The sequence below is a fragment of the Labrus bergylta genome, chromosome 7 (genome assembly GCF_963930695.1).
Source record: "Labrus bergylta chromosome 7, fLabBer1.1, whole genome shotgun sequence".
In the NCBI taxonomy this organism is placed as follows: domain Eukaryota; kingdom Metazoa; phylum Chordata; class Actinopteri; order Labriformes; family Labridae; genus Labrus; species Labrus bergylta.
In genome coordinates, this window is record NC_089201.1 from 22102644 (window position 1) to 22120256 (window position 17613).

Sequence of the window (17613 nt, forward strand, 5' to 3'; positions counted from 1 at the left end):
AAAGTGAAATGACTCAGGGAGCATTTACATTTGTATTCTCAGAAGACTGTCACCATCTTGGATCAGTTGATGGCGAAATGACACCGAGTGGAGTTCTAAATGCCAAACTGAGTCCGTCTGCTGCAGCACTGCCGCCACTTGGAAAACATTATCAGCTGAGCTTCAAAAAGAGTTTCGGGGAGGTCTTAATGTAATGATAATCCATTCTTTGCCTTCTCTTTTTTTTTTCTCCTTTCCAGAATGGACACATCTGTTGCTCAGTGGACCCCATGTGCCTTTAGTCCCGGCAGATCTGAAGGCACCTGTACAGTGTTCTCCATGTAAAAAAAAGTAACAACACCCCTATGTCTCCTCACTCTCCTCCTTACAGGCGCTGGTCAGAGAGTGTTTGCATTGTTGGGTTTTAGCCTGCTGATGCGGATGGATGGGGGTTACAAATCAGGAAAATTCATATATGATAGAATACAGAAAACTGTAAAAATTTCACTTTCAGGTACTTTCTGCTGATTTTTAGCTCTTGTAAAAGTAAACCCCACCCATCTGATACCTCTTTTAGCATTACGAGTGCTTCTGCAAATAATCTGTGACCCGCGTCTGCCTCCTCAAGTCCTCTTTATACCAAATGCAAACGTATGTCATACCAAACAGATGATGGGACTACAGTTCCCTCAAACCCACTCTCTCTTTGTTCTGTCTCACCTCTTAAAAGTGACCCTTTAAGGATCACAGCTCCCCCACTCCGAAACATCGCTACATGAATCTGTAAGATATTACTATTACTGGCATGACTGTGCTTGATGTCCAAATATTTTTGCTGATTTCTAAATTCTCGGTTATGATGATGATGATGACGATGATTCTTTAGATAGAGTAAAGGCAGTTAGCATAAGGTTCAGTTACCACATTTATGAGTCGTCTATATTATGTGGTGCTTTGTAGAATTTTGTTCCATTTCTCTTTTTTGTAATTTTCCTTTCCAAGCTTGTTATTGTGTAATAGTGAAATAAAGTATTTCCATTTACATTTAAGTGTTGTCAGTGGGTGTCATTTATCTGCATGCATAGTTTTTCAAGAACACACAAAGTTGCCAGTTCACGGGTCACACCTACAATGTAACTTAATAAATGCAGTGCCCATACCAGCACTAGCACAGCTGTACTAGTAGAAAACGGTCCTTCTCCCTGCATCTGTCATTTTCAAAACTTGCACATAAAACATGTACACAAAAAGTCAAGCTTTATCCTTGAACCAAAGAGGATCCTGCCGATTCAAAACAAAGTCTCAAATAAAGGACAACAATTAATTTCCAAATGAAGGTTTTCCAAAGTAGTTCTGACCTTGAAATCATCACTCATCTGTCACTCTGTAGCTATGTTACTATTCATGTTTAAGTGGCTGTAGAGTTGATGATGCTTTGTCAACAGCATCTTACTCATTTTGCTCTTGAAGGCCAATATGCATTCAGTTTTCTTTACTTGTTTCCTTCAAAGTCAATCATACACAATCTTTAGATGTAGTTCACACAAAAATACAGGTTTGAAAGTTTGTAGAGAAAATCGTAGCAGCCGATGCATCATTACCATACTGTCTACAGTGCTGAGTATAAAGTAAGGAGTATATGCCTTGTGGGCCTACTTTATGTAAAACAAAAGAATAGTCATGGTGGGCAGGGGCGCTTACAGACTTTTGCCTTAAGTGTGATTTGTGAACAAACTCATACAAATAGATATCAATTATTTACCCTTTCTAACTTCACCAATCATATACAACACGAGATAAGAGAAACATTAGCTTGCTTTTTAAAGACGCAAATAGAAGAAAGATGTATGTTTAAAGTCACAACTTTAAGTACTCAAAAAAGTGTGTGCAATCTTCTGCACAGTGTAACTTGTAATGTTTTGTTCCCGACACATTGCAGTTCATTGCAAGTAAGACGATGTGCAGTCATTTTCTATGCACCTGTCTTGTAAAGTAGATGTTCACACTTTTACATATTTAAAATTTTAAGTACATAAAAAGGAAAATATGCTCCATTGATATGTAAAGAAAACTAGCAGCCTTTGGATAAAAAGACCTATTAGTTAGTTCAAACATAAGTCCTGCCTTTGACAGGGCAAATAGCCAATCACAGTTTAGGATTTTTGGGTTGGCACATGGGGTGGCCAATTACATTTTTAGGTGGGCCCTTGCCACCCCTCTAGACACACCCCTGATGGTGGGTGATAAAGTCTAGATTGGATGGAAGAACACGTTTGAAGGTCACAGTTCTTCTAGTGCTTTACATTTAACATTGGTTTGAGGTTAAAGTGTTTTTCAATATGTATTGCCAACTTCTGAGACCATACTTCTGGCCTCCCACTATCAGACTCTGCCTTGTGTAATATGATACAGCAGGCATGATTGATTCTGTAAATTGAATACATAAAATCAGATTTGTGGCTTCCATAGATCCAATACTAATAACGTTGTGCGATGATTCGGGTTTTAAATGAGGCCCCTTGTGTTGACTACACTTGAACATCCACATATTTGGATGCAGAGCGATGACTACCCCGGTTGTAGCACACAGATTCCTCTCCTCCCTACTTTGTTCTGTGCCTCTGGAGATGCTAGTAATACTTGTATCGCAGAAGAGCACTTAAAGCTCCTAATATAATTATCTATCGGTTCACAGGCACGGACAAATGAGTTCAGCCTGGAGATGGCTTTATTTCCCTGTGGAGCGGTCTCTGATTCTCTGACTCTATCTTGCAGCTGCTTACATTAACAAACACACAATGTAATGGGGCCCGTTTTGTATTCCAACACACTCTCTTGGCTCACTTTTTCTGTCCCTCCATTCCCTGAAAAACTTTTTATCTCAGGTTATCATGACTCCAAAACTCATCCCTGAGTTGAATGCGAGGGCAGTGGGGGGACATGGCCAGTGGACAGTGGGCTTCTCGTAGGTTGGCAAGGGCACCATCTGGCCTTCTTTGGTCCAGTGGCTTCTGGCTGGTGGTGGCGTAGAGCCAGTGAGCACCTGAGTAGTGGTGGCACAGCAGTGCAGACTGGTCCTCCAGCTGGCTCCTAAATGTTCAATTTTCCATGGCAGTGCTGGACCCTCTGCAACAGATGCCAGGACCCACAGGGAGTCCACTTCACTGCCTGTCCTATATTCACTGTTAATGACCACACATATCATTGTAATTGTGGCTGGTGAAGCAGAGCAACAAGGATAAGTCAGTTTTACTTTAGCCGAGAGTTTAAATTGATAAAAAGGCATTAGCTTGCAATATTTTTGTGCTGCATGACAGTTTTTTTCATTACATTTTTAGGGATCATCCGCTCTTCAAATGACTCTAATTGGTCTGCAGGATTCACTGTGCGGTCAAAGATATCTCTGTGGAGAAAGATTCTTTTCTGTCAGAGTGGATACAGAAGTATGGAGTTGTTCAAAAGTGATCATAAATATAAGTCTTTATTTTCCAATTACCTTCCATGCTGTAAGTATAGGTACCCTAATAAACAACTGTGAAGTTGCCTTAGATACACTTTAAACTCTTTCAGAAATGTCCAGAAAAGACTGAATGCACAAACAGCCTTAACAAGAGTCACTTTGAATTGCCATATATGTAATTATGAAAGCAAACACTGCACTCATTTCTGTACTATTTTAATTTGGGGAATTTGACATTCTTACAAATGCTTTCATACTTCGGCATTCAAATTTGACAAATGACAAATAAAACTTTATAGCCCTAGCTCGATCTTGATTTTTCATGTGTTAGTTATTGCAATGATCTGTCCAACTGAATCATTCACTTCGTCATTTTTTAACCAAGCTCTGTGTGGATGTAAGAATGAAACATGGTTTGGTACAAAAAATTGGTCCAAACAACTCAATGGACTACTGTCCATCATGATGTCATGATTAGACAATCCTTGTACCCAGATGATGAATCCGTTGTGTCACTAACTCTTCAGTGCAGCCATGAGAATGCCATAATTGTTTTTTTGTGAAATATCTCAATCACTATTTCCCCAGATTTATTGAAATAGTCGATCCATGAGTCTTTTATTTATTTCTATAGAGAAAAAAATACCTGCAAAATTATAGAGCCAAAAAATGGTCAACAATATGAGAATAAACGTTATAGGTACAGCTTCATGAAGACGCTAGCATGGGCATTCTTTTTGGCTCAGCTGCTTGTTGGAGGGTTGCACCTTTTACTCTCTAATGGAAGTTTTGGGGGCAAATCTTCTCAGTAACCCAATGAAATAAATTTTAGGGACTGTCCCTACAATCATTGGTCTTTCCATTTTTTACCTTTCCAGTCTTGTGTCACTTTTCATTATAAAAACCAATGGCAACACTATAGAATAGAAGTTTGTCTTGTTTTTCGAGACCATAATTGAAGAGATTAACAGAATTTAAAAAGATTATGAAATGATTATTTTGCTCAAGGTTACTTAAGAAATTAGTATCAAACATTTTGAATTCAGAGCTTGTTCACACAAGCAAAAAAAGCTCTGAAAAAGACTGGACAATGAATGGATCTTGACCTCAGATTTCTGTCAAACAATTTGTTCTGTTTCTGTGACTAGAACAAAGAATCCAGCAGTGTTTAAATGTTCTGTTTTATAACTAAAACTGCTTCAAAAGGGTTTCCAATGTCATAAATAACTTTTATGGCATCGACTCAAATGTGTTGGATAGAAAGCTAGATTTTATAATTGTGAAGAATGTCTATTCTGTTTTTGATTCGATTTTTTTTGGCTCTCTGTGGTTGTCAGTCTTCGTCTTCAGTGTAGGGGCTTATTCAATTTTTTAAAAACTAATCGAAAAATTTAAATTGCAAGGAAAAACTTTTTGACGTTAGTGTCTGTTCCTGTCTAAGGTTTTGCTGCTACAGAGCCATTCAGCAGCTCAAAGTGAGTTAAAATATTCACTGCTTAATTCTTCAGTTTTACCAAGAATCAGAATAAAACTGGTTTGACTTTCCCCAGCAGACGACTAGTAAAGCAGACATCATTATCACAAACCCACATCTTGGGATTTGGTCCTGGAAGTGAGTTGTTGGATGTGCTGAGAGATTTATCCGAGGTATCAGAAACCTGCAGAAAGGAACAGTGATGAATTCTGTTTCCCTCATGGCCATCAGGGACAGAAACCATCTCAGGCTTGCTGAAAGGACTGGGAGGGGGAGGACCTGCTCTCTGGCTGAGACTGACTGCACTGATAAATTTCACAGGGTCTTCCAGAGTCACGGAGCTGTCAGCACAGAGTGATGGGCCATGCCAGGACATGATACAGTGATCTAATTGGAGGATAGCTCAAAGACAGTAAAGGAGATTCCAGTTGATCTGTAGCTGTGGCTTGCCTTCTCTTGGGGATTTTCTGGTTTATATTTAGTTGTAAATACAACGCAACAGCAATTCATATTTTTCAAAGCCATGTTTGTAGTTTTTTTTTATATATGGCAAAAAGATATGTGAATATTGACACAGTAAATTACCTGAAATGTAAAAAAAAAAAAAGTCTTAAGACAGTGCAAAGAAAAGGAAAAAGAAGTGTGTTAAAAACTAGATTAAAAGCAAAATGCAATCAATCACAAAAGCAACAAATGAAAACACAAATTTATGCACTAAATGGAGGAAGTAGTCAATACACAGGTAACACAACATGGCTATCAGGTTCCAGCACCACACAAACATTTTTGTAACTCTGGTTTTGATGTGTTCTCTCAATTACTGCGTGGTCCTCCGAAAATCAATATCTAATTTCTCAGCCCAATGGCAGACTTAGAGGAGGCTTCAGTCAAACAGCTAATACTCTCTGGCAATGAGATATATTTTCTCCCAGACAAACAAGAAGAAACAGTGAGACCTTGGGTGTTCGCACTGCTTCTACACTGTTCAATGCTGGGTTCAGTATTGTGGATCAAATAACGTATCACAGGATAATGGCTACATGGCAACTGATGATGGACTGCTGCAGAGATTAAACCTGTGGTATTATGGTCACAGGTTACTCTTTTACCTGCTGAACCGTTAACAGTCCTTCCTAGCTCTCAGATGTCTTCCCACAGGCCCTGAAAACAAGTCATCAAGCCACTATTAAAAAAGAACAATCTAGACAAGTTAGTAATGAACAATTACAGGCCTATATAAAATCTTCCTTTGTCAAGTAAAATAATCAATAAAGCTGTTTTTAAAAGTTTATTTTTGGGCTTTTTGTCCCTTTAATGGAGAGATAGGACAGTGGATAGAGCTGGAAATCAGGGAGAGAGAGTAGGGAATGACATGCGGGAAAAGAGCCACACCTGGGCCGCCTGCTTTGAGGACTATAGCCTCCATACATGGGGCGTGTGCACTAACCAATGCGCCCCCAGCGCCACATAAAGCTGCTTTTTAACAGTAAACATTGAACAACTGTTTTGATGTCTTCCAGTCAGGTTTTCAACAAAATCATAGCACTGAGACAGCTCTGGTTAAGGTGTTTTATGACATCCGTTTAAACACGGATAGTGTCAGAACCTCAGTCTTAATTGTTCTCAATCTCAGTAGCGTACTACGTTCAACACAATATATTACTTGACCTTCTGGAAAACAGGGTGGGAATTTCTGGCATAGTAATGAACTGGTTTGAACATTACTTAAATTACAAAGACTTATTTGTGCCAATAGGTAACTTCAGAGCTTAGCAACAAAAAAAATACATGTGGAGTTCCACCAGGTTCCATCCTGGGGCCTCTTCTGTTTAACATCTACAGGCTCCCTCAAGCTCAGATTATAGAAAACAATCAAATAACTTATCATAACTACGCAGATGACACATCGATCTATATTAGAATGGCCCATACAATCACGGTCAAATCATAGAACAAATCAATGAGTGGATATGTGAAAAATTTCAGTAGTTAAACAAAGACAAAACTGAGTTGTTTTTGAGCAAAGTAGGAGCGATTAAGAGTCAGGATGCAGCTTCAGTCTGTAAAATTGAAAACCGACCAGGCAAGAAATCTGGGTGTAGTGATGGACTCACACCAACATTTTAGAAACATTTTTTTGGAAAAACTTGTCCATGCTTTTATCTTCAGCTGACTTGATTACTGTAACAGTGTCTTTACAGGTCTGCCTAAAACATTAGGACTACATGATTCAGTATGCTGCTGCTAAAGTCCTCACCAAGACCAAGAAAATGGATGACATACCTTCATTTCTGAGGTCTTTACACTGGCCCCCAGTCTGTCAGAGAATAGATTTTAAAATACTGCTGCTGGTTTATTAAGAGCTTAATTGTTTAGGACCAAAATACATTAGTGTACCTCTGATTGACTAAGAACCATCCAGACCACTCAGGCCGTCTGGGACAGGTCTGCTTTCTGTCCCCAGTCAGAACCAAACATGGAGAAGCAATGTTCAGTTTTTACGCTCCTTATATCTTTGATTAATTTAATTCTAATGACTTATTATAACAAACCTGTTTAAATGCTTAATGTTTTTGTTCAATTAATTCAATTTTAATAAATGATTATTTCATCTTTTGTGTGATTATTAAGTACTTGTTTTAGGAATTTTTAAACCGTCACATCGCACCCAACTATGGATAACACGTATCGCTCGTAAAAATCCTACCTCGAAACAAAACACATAACAAATTCACACATAGGCCTATTTAAATTTTTTCAGAGTGCAGACTGGCATAAATCAACCAGCAGACACTAATCTGAGCCAGGTGTCATATTTATGGTGGCTACATATCCAAGTGTCCTTGTGAACATTGTATCATTATTTCTCATATTGCCTGTATTAATTGGGTCAGTAGCTACAAGAAGCTTGACCTGTGCTGTTGCTTGGCAACAATTTCCCAAGCGTATGAAAAAAACATAAAGCAGAACTTTTCTCTCTGGAAATTACATAACAAGAGAGAGCTTGTTAAAACAAACAGATATTAATATCACAAATGGTAAGAACAAAAAAAGAGTATATCAGAAATGTAATAATTTATTGGTAAAAGAAGGTAAAACAGACAAACAGTACACTGAGAAAACACTGACAGGAGATGTACTCTCCTTTAATAAAGCACAAACACCCAGGAACTGGATTAAAGTGTCTGTCTTGTGACAGAAATAAATACAAATATTATGAACAATAAAGAGGAAACACTCAAATTTGACACAAACACAATAAATTCCAAACATATTAGACCTCCTTTAAAGTCCAAAGAGGTACTGCCCTTTTATGAGACACTAATATCAAATGTCCTCGGAGCGAAACTGTATAAAAGGATCATTACAGAACAAAACGCTGCTAAGCTATTATGCTTAATAAATTGACCTCTTCACAGAATGGCCTTTGTCAAAAACAAATGTGGCAGCAAACACCTACACACTTTACGAGCTTTCAGTGAACACATGCACGCAGACACACACATTTATACACACACAACATGCACCAGTAGGTATAAAACATCCTTCATATATACAGTAGACACAAATGGATACCTTTGCCTCCACAAGGCACACACACACACACACAGGGAGATCCTGTAAGGAGTCAGTAGTGGGCAACTGGATATTAAATATGGAAACGCCACTTATATTATAATCATAAATTATAATTATAAATTATTCCATTATAAAAAACAACAACTATGAATTGAATAAAGTTACATTTAAACTCATTAAATTATTACCAATTAATATTTATTTTAAATTTTTTTCTAAATTCTTTTTTACAATGTATTCTGTTAAATATTTGATGTTTACACTACGTTTTTGCTTGGATATAAACATCTCTCTTTAATTTAGAGATATTTAGGTGACTAATCACTTCAAAATGTAATCCCACCTACAGGCGGTAGGAGATCTGATTGGCCAGGCCTCCAAACAATAGACAGCAGCTTGCCAATGAAAACCCTACCTGCTGCAGTTTTTATTACAACGCAAAAAAACATGTTCACACAAGTTGAAGAGAAACCTCTTTACATTAAAGCCATCATGAAATGAAAACTGCATATACAAAAAATGAAGCAAAAAAACTGAGAGATGCATTATGACAGGCGGACATGTTCCAGAATAAAATGTAAAAGACTAAAATGAAAGTCACTTCAAGTTTAAATTCTATAATTAATGTGTCTTCAGAAGACTGAATTAAGATATGAATCATTAATTAACATTTTTTATAATATTTTACTTGTTATTATTTTACTTCGGTATTTAAATATAAATGTTTAAAATTTAATTCCAGCATTTAAAATTAATTTTAAAATGAATCAATTCATAATTTGGTTATAACTCAACACTGGTACAACTTGGGCTACAATACTTTGAATGCACATCAGGTTAAACAAACATCTGCAAGAATTTTAGAATTCAGGGAGCAAAAAAAAAAGGTTACTTTTGAAGGTGGGGAGGGGGAGGGGGATTCCAAAGACATTAGTACAGTAGATTACAGTCCATTATATTACAGAGTGATGCATAATATTGTTCAAGTCTTTGTGTGGTGAATATATCTGTTCTAAAAGTAGCATATTGTTTAGTGAAAAATACTGAATGACTTGGTATCTTTGGTTAAATATCTATGCAAACAAATCACTGCCATATGACAAACTTATATGAAAAAAATACTGTTAGTACTGCATAAATATACTGAAGTTAGTATCTGCACTCTGTGAAAGAGAACTGAAGGTCATCCAAGTTTGGACTAAAAACTTCAGATATTGTTTTTGAAGAGTCTGCCAAACATATGGAATTATGTAAAAAGGCAGTGGAAACCTTCAAAGCCATTGGAAAGATAAATGCTGCAGTTTTCAGTTGCAACCGAAATCATGTTTCTTTTAACAGTAGATAACATTTTAAATAAATAAATATTTTTTTTCATGCATTTACCATGACTTCAAAAGTGCGTCTGAAACTTTTTTAAGGTTTATCTAGACACAAAGGAGCCCTGAGCTTTGGAGCAGGAGCCTCCCCTGCACTTCAATGGTATGTTTATGCCAAGGGCAAAACCAACCTCCTGACTCGGTTTGCTATTCAGTCAAGGTGCAGCCGCCACATGAGCAATCACGAGGTGGCTTGTTGGTTTGCTATTTGATCCACTGCTGATTTCATTTATTATTTCCGAAAATCAAGTGGGTGAAAACCAGTAGGTCATCAGCCAGCATTTGATCTTGAAATTATGGCGTTTCAAAGCGAGAGGAATTATGCATTAAAATTCAAGCAACTACAGAATAAACCAAAATTCATAAAGTCTGGGGATAAAATGAGGTAATAACTGTCTGCATGATATGAAAGCTTTTATAAGACATTATTACAGGTAACAAGGACTAGGACATCTTCCATGTTGTCGCCTATAATAATAATAATAATAGACAGTTCTGTATCTGAACATGTGAAAAACAAAGGCACTCATGTAGCTGTCACACTGGTTTGATATGATAAAAACCACCAAACCGCAGTGTGACAACTGTAGAAAAACTCCTCTATATATGCACCAAAGTTGTATAGTTTACCATGACAAAATTGAGATATGAAAATGCAAAATCAGAGCGAGCACAATGTCAATTACAAGTGTGCATTCTGTTCTCAAAGATGTGTTAATTATTAGAACTGGTGCCGTTTAAGAGGCTTTTGAAAATATAGTTTTACAAAAATATATTCGAACAAATTCAACTGTAAAAGCCATCAGGCCTCGCTTGAGCATCGAGACAGATCACTTTGTTCCTTTCCTCAATCTCAAGAACAGTTTTCAGAGGAAAAGCCACTCCTTAAGATCTGGACATCTTCAACTTGTGTGCAGTTTTTTTTTTTTTTTGAGGTTCAGATGTTCGTTTGGTTCAAGGAGAGAGCTTGTTGACATCATAAGAGACTGCTGGTTCCTCCTCCTGTGGTGCACTGTCAATCACAATGCTCGGATGTGTCTCTTGGGTTTCCATAGAAATGGTGGAGTTTGAAGAGGGTGTCGCACCAAACTGTGGTCCATCCACTGAGAGAAGCATGGGGTTTCCAGATCGTTTGAGACTGTCACACATTGTCAAATGCATCTCCTCTGGCGTCACGCCCATCTCCTTGCTGTACTCAGATGGCGACTTCCTCTTTATCCTCTCGTACGTCTTGTCTTGGTTTTCGGTGAAGGTCTCGCTGTCCTGAAATCGCCCAAACAACCAGATGAAGAAGCCGAAGAGGACGAATGCAGCCAGACTTGGGATGAAGGCCAGGCACTTGATGTCCAGGCTGGCTCCGACGTAGCGGCTGTGGAGGAACATGTCCCGCTCCACGTAGGTCAGGTTGGTGCTGGGATTGATGGTGGACGAGCGCCACCTGTAGGTGAGGGTGCTGTGGTTGAACTGGACGAGTGTTTCTGGCTCCTCCACTGTGAAGATCTTCTCACCGGGCCCGACATACTGACCGTACTCGTAGGGCTTGTAGAAAATCTGGTTCTTCCACATGTTGAGGTCCAAAATCAGCACAAGGAAGATGATTCCATAGTTGAACCACTTACCTGTAACCAAACACAAGGCTTCAATTAGATTGCAAACCATGTCTTTGACAGATAAGCAAATATTTGGGGCTTATATCAGTAACATATGTACAGTAAAATCATGCTTTAATTAGAGACAGGACAGTGGATAGAGTCAGAAATCAGGGAGAGAGAGTGGGGAACGACATGCGGGAGAGGAACCATCAGCCGGACTCTAACCCGGGCTGCCCACCTGGATGACCACGGCCTCCGCACATGGGGCACACACCAACCACATCGCCCCATGAGGTGCACCGTTCATACCGTTTTTTTCCATCTTATAAGTAGACTGTGTCCTTTATACAGCTGGGACAAATATACCAGTATAAAATACAGAGACATGTGCCGTCACGACTCAAGTGCAGCCACCACTATCAATCACTGCAGGTGACCTCAAAATTGGCCTCCATTCATTGTGTATCGCAAGCGGTCGCTTCTCTGCACAAAACGTGCTGTGAAACAAAGTGACGCGGAGCAGGCTGGCGGCTCCATACTTTAACAGATTCAATCCCTCATTAGGTCACAGTCACACATTTAAAGAACTGTGGTTTACGATTAAGTAAAGAAACCTTGTGGAGTGCTGGTTCAATTTGGAAAGATTGCAGATGTTACAGGATCTCAACCTCCCCAGGAAGTGGAGGCGGCTCAGGCCCTACTTAAAGACGGCTTTGGCTTTCCAGTCCAGTGATGTGGATACCATTATCCGTATGGGACCCGATACTGCCTTAAATGGGGGTATGGGGTGAGTATATCCACCAATATACTGATCTGTTACTAAAATCAATTTTACCTTACAAAAAACTCAACTTGTTTCAGGTGAATCATCGCGTAACAATAATTGAGGAGTACTTGATATCCATTGATATCCAATTCAAGATCTCATAACGGCTATTGGGAAGGAAAAATACTATCAGAACAACTCCATTGTACAGATAATGAAACATAGGCAGACAGAGTGATGAACGTCCAAAGTCTACTCCAAAAAAACACTCAGGAGGCGGAGTCAGACAGACAAATATGCCGTCAAGTTAATTTATCAGCGGGCCCCCGTTCATTTACATGCAGCTCATGCATGGAGACAGATAGATCCATTTGCAGGTGCTACTTCCCTTATAGTATCATCTAACAAGATCACTACATTACCATGAGACAAGCATCTCCCCAGGTTGACTGATCGCAGGCAGATGTCTCCGCAGGGATACGTGACACCGCTCCCCCTGCCTCTCGCAGAGATATGCAGTTAATAAGCTTTTAGTTAAACCAATCACGTCACACCGGAGCCATTTCCATAATGCTTAATGGATATGCAATGCATTAGGGTTAACAACCTTTTGCGAATCACTGAGCGTTTGAACCGCTCAACATTTAGCATCGGAATATTGGTTTTGCCATGTCTTTATAGGCGCGAGTTGCCGTGTGCACGCAGGCTGAACAAAATGGAGAAACATGGGGGGGGTGGTTTGAACTGGGGAGAAATGTACTCGCTCATGGAGTACATCCAGACACGGAGATGTGAAAGATGATGTCTGGTACGACAGGGAGGAACACAAGGAACGGTGAAGCCACCTTGTGTGCCTCATGAGCTACACATGTATTATAAATGTTTGCTGTGGTTGAACCATCAAAGTGTTTCCCACATGGAGGGAAATGGAAACTAGAGCAGGGGAGGCTTGGTGGAAACAAGTCAGAAATAGGTCAAAGTTCCGCATGCCTCATGGACATTTTGATTCCTTTCTGCTATCGAATCAGTTTATGAATGTGGGTGTAAGTTTACTCAGTGAAGAACTTCAGAGAAAAAGAAACAAAAACAATGGCAAAACAATGGCATGTCCCTGTTTCTTTGTCTGCAGCTGCTGCTCAGGGGTCAGTCCGTACCTGTGATGTGGATGTGGTACTCCTCTTTAAAGATACTCTTGCAGACAGGCAGCTTGACCTTCACATGCGTCGTTGACATTCCTGGTAGATTCATATCCAGGTCGCCCATGAAGTGAGGGAACTCCCAGTCCTGAAACACACACACACACACACACACACACACACACACACACACACACACACACACACACACACACACACACACACACACACACACACACACACACACACACACACACACACACACACACACACACACACACACACACACACACACACACACACACACACACACACACACACACACACACACACACACACACACACACACACACACACACACACACACACACACCACATACATTTAGATTCAGCTTCTGACTCTGATAATGTAGCCTCAGCTGTAGAAAATGGAACACATTTACGTTACCACATCAGCATGACAAATGCCAAGCGCGTATCATGCTGTAGTGGATGTTGAACACTCCACTGAACTTTCCCATATTAGCTGATATCAATTCTCTGTGGAGTCTCTGCATGAGCCAGCTGCAGGTCAAACAGGGTGACAGACTGTAGACTGCAGACTACACAGGCTTACAGGCCTGTGGAGTGTACTGATGTGCACAGGGACTTAAACATGTCATAACACGTCAACAGGCACCCCGAACCTGACATTTATAAGCCGAACGTGCCCTGTGCTGTCACTTTGCTCTTTACTGAATCTATGTGGTCGTATTTTTGGGGGTTGTGACTTTCAGCAGAAAGCAGCGACAACTCTTAATGTGCTCGACATGCAAATAGTTTAAGAAATTGAACTCAAGAAATGTTTTTTTTTTTTTTAGAGTTGGCAAGAGGAACTTCATTTGCATGTCTTTCTTTCTTAGGCTGTGAACACCCTGTGCTGCCAAAACATGAACTTTTCAGGAGCTAGAAAAAAACTTTATGATCAGCTTCCTGACAATTTGTTTTTCAGCAAAACAAAAAAAGAGTTTTGGTTTGAACAGTCAACCCACGAAGGAACCGTTAACCCTTCCTATTATTAATGTGACAGCAAATAAACAAAATCAAAAGATTATGTACTGTCTTAAATTGCTGAGAAATACTGAGCTGCATCTTGTCTGGGGCCTGTTAAGAATTACTTTATACTCTCTAATGAGGAAAAAAAAAAGTCCTACACCTAAAAAGTAACTTAATACAACAATATGATGTAATTATGATTGCACATGCCGGGACAGGTGGAGAAGAGGTTTTAAAAATACTTCTTTCTATTGAGCTGACTTAATCATCTTGCAAATTAACTTGTCATTTCTATTCCAGGAATGAAAACAAGGCGCACACAATTTCAGCGTTTTCATTTTTAGATTAGCTACATTTCCCCTCGGTTCTCTGTGATTTGCACTCGCTGCATCACATTACTGCATGTCTGCATTCACAATATCCTCATGTGATCCGGAGTCTCCCATGCCGGTATCTCTGAACAGCATAACAGCTCGGTGATGGCCCCCTGGATATTAATTAAGTCCTCCACTCCTCTTCCATGGCGGCAGTATCTGTTGCTGTAGCACTAACAGGCATGACATTTTAAGCCGTGCACCTCCCTTCCCGCAAAATAATGAGTCTCCATAACATAAGAACGGTAAATGGGCAGGTTACATCAGCTTATCATCCATGTATGTAAATGTGTATATGCATTTACACAAAGGACACAGTGGAATCTGACATTCAGCTGGGAAAATGCAGAGCAATTATTCCAAAAACTATGAAAAAAAGTTAAACCCAGCTTGAAGGCAAATCCAGACAGGTCATTAATTGGGGCATTAATTAGTTTGTGAACAACAACACCCATCTTTTCTCATGGAGGCGAGGGATTAGCTATGGCACCCTGTGCTCCAACATGGAGGGGGATGAAGCTGTCGGGTGGGCTGAAGTGGGTGCATTTTTATCGACTGGTGGAACACAGCGACGGCCGGTAGTGTCCAGGCCGTGTCACCATGCAGCCTGAAGTCCACTCATAAATAACTGTAGTAAAACGTGCTTGCTGTACACTGGGCAGAAAATGAGAAAGGCCCGTCGTAAACAGATCCATGCGAATGTGAGAGCGAATGATATACCGCTGAGTTAAATGGAGAGGGAGCGGCGGGTCCGGGCTGGCTCGGAAAGAAGTAAAACAGAGATGTCAAAACAGGGAGCGTGCCCTTCATGTCACATCAGGTCTCAGGCTTTTGCAGGGGAAAACAAAATGCTGGTCTCAGAAACACACCTGCATGTTTGTGAGGAAGTGTGCGCACACTGTCGGCTGAGCTCTTTCTATATATCTGCATAATCGCAATAATTGGGTGAATAAATGAGAAAAACAGCACAGAGTGAAGTAATTACTGGCCAGAGCAGCTGGAGGCCCTGCTTAAAATAATGAATTGTTTCAATAAGTAAGTCTAGGAAACACTTCTCGTGCTACTGTTGTACTAATACACATCACCATGGTAAATATAGTGGTGTGCTTGCGAGATTCCTGTGGTCTGGTGCATTTGTATCACTAGAGAATGCAATTTGGAGCTCTTTGTAATTAGCATAATTAACAGAGGAGGAACATATATTTAGAGTTTAACCAAATACTGAATTAGGCTTCAAATGTGTCCTCTAATACGCACCAACAAAATATGCTTGTTACGTATTTGGAGGAGCCGTGTTGAATTAGGCCCGCAATCAAACCACATACATGATTGGCCTGCGGTTCTGGCTCCTGGCTAGTGGTGTTAAAAAAAAAAAAATAAATAAAAAAAGGAAAGGAAAAAAGCCTTCTCCCTCTCTCATTCTCTCAGTTGTGTGCTTTTTTTGCCCAGACAAACACATTTGCATATTCATGAGCCACTGACACAGGCTTTATTGATGCACGCTCTCCTGTGGGAGCGAGGACATTGGGTGGGAAAAAAAAAAAAAAAGAGAGAGAGGAGGTGGGGGGAGAAAGCGAGAAAACTCTTAAAAAATATCTCATGAGTCATCATTAAAGAAAATAAACTAAGCTCACAGGGGAGGGATGGGAGGGAGGGAGGGAGGGAGGGGGGTAAGATCAGGGCTGAGGTCTGGGAAAAGAGGGATGCAGGGACTAAAAAAAGATGTAAAGGAGTAAACAACAGTTTGTTCTAACTATATATTTGTATTTGTGTGTGTGTGTGTGTGTGTGTGTGTGTGTGTGTGTGTGTCCGTACGTTTGTGTCCGTGCCATCTGACAGCGATCAAACACCCCAATCTCGCTGCTCTGTGCCGCAGTGCCCCATTGGTGAATAAAGAGGGAGGGGGGTGCTGGCATGATGGGTAGCAGAGAAAGCCAAGAGGCGTCCCAGCTCCCTGGTTTTAATTGGCCACAAGAGAGCGGCCTACCTGCATGACAATGAGAAGGTCGAAGACCAGGATGAAGGAGGCCAGGAAGGCTCGGGAGACCTCGTCACTGGGCAGGAAGCCGCGGTTCAGGTTGTCCCAGCTGATCCAGTCCGTGCTGATGACCAGAACCACCACCGACGTCAGAGAGATGAGCACTGTCCTGCAGGGAGGGGACAGGAGACAAGGACGGGAGGAAAAGGAGGATGGAAGGTGAGGAAGAAGAGGAAAATGGAGGTAATGAGGAGAAGGAGGTAGGATTAAGGGTAGGAATGTGAGAGAAAAGGAAGGTCATGAGAATAGAGGAAAGAAGAGCAGGAAGAACAAGGAAATGAGAGGATAAGGAAGAAGATGAGAGAAGAGTACAGGGTGAAATTGGTAGAGGGGAATGAAGGAGAGAATACAAAAGATCCAGGGAAGGAAAAAAAATAGATAGCATGTACACAATGGGAAGAGAGTGAAGAAAAAGAGAGGACAAAAAGGAAATGGGTGGAGTGAAGATGAGAAGAACGAAAATGAAACAATGGAAAGGCAGGTAAAGAGTGGGAATTAATTAGAAAAAAAGGAAAGAAAGGGGACGAGAGAGGAAAGGAGACAGGAAAGAACGCAGGAATAAAAAAGAGAGGAAAATGAAGCAAGGAAGGAGGAAGAAAGAAAGGGAGAAGAAAAGAAAAGAAAATGAAGGAGAGGTAGAGAGAAAGAGAGAAAATTAAAATAGAGAAAGGAGGGCAGGAAAGATGGCAGGAAATAAGAAAAGGAGGGACAGGAGAGGTGAGGATAAGAGAAAAACAAAAAGACAAGGAGAGTAAGGAAGGAAGGACAGAGGGCATGAATTAGTAGAGAGAGGAAATAAAAGGA

The 17613-nt window shown here is 40.3% G+C and overlaps 2 protein-coding genes across 6 annotated transcripts in view; one reads left to right on the forward strand and one right to left on the reverse strand.

Annotated features, from left to right (window-relative positions):
• nell2a (neural EGFL like 2a) overlaps positions 1-1028 on the forward strand; it is an 87151-nt gene extending 86123 nt beyond the window's left edge. For all 3 annotated transcript variants that reach the window (XM_020645888.2, XM_020645887.2, XM_065957025.1), the window contains one exon: positions 240-1028. In XM_020645888.2, the coding sequence (XP_020501544.1) occupies positions 240-281 (42 nt within the window). In that variant the 3' untranslated portion in view covers positions 282-1028. The remainder of the gene's footprint in view (positions 1-239) is intronic.
• A 6941-nt stretch (positions 1029-7969) lies between these two features.
• tmem117 (transmembrane protein 117) overlaps positions 7970-17613 on the reverse strand; it is a 48684-nt gene continuing 39040 nt past the window's right edge. For all 3 annotated transcript variants that reach the window (XM_065957026.1, XM_065957027.1, XM_020645906.3), the window contains exons 6-8: positions 16759-16918; positions 13381-13510; positions 7970-11487 (exon numbers count right to left, since the gene is read on the reverse strand). In XM_065957026.1, coding sequence (XP_065813098.1) covers positions 10823-11487; positions 13381-13510; positions 16759-16918 — 955 coding nt within the window. In that variant the 3' untranslated portion in view covers positions 7970-10822. The remainder of the gene's footprint in view (positions 11488-13380; positions 13511-16758; positions 16919-17613) is intronic.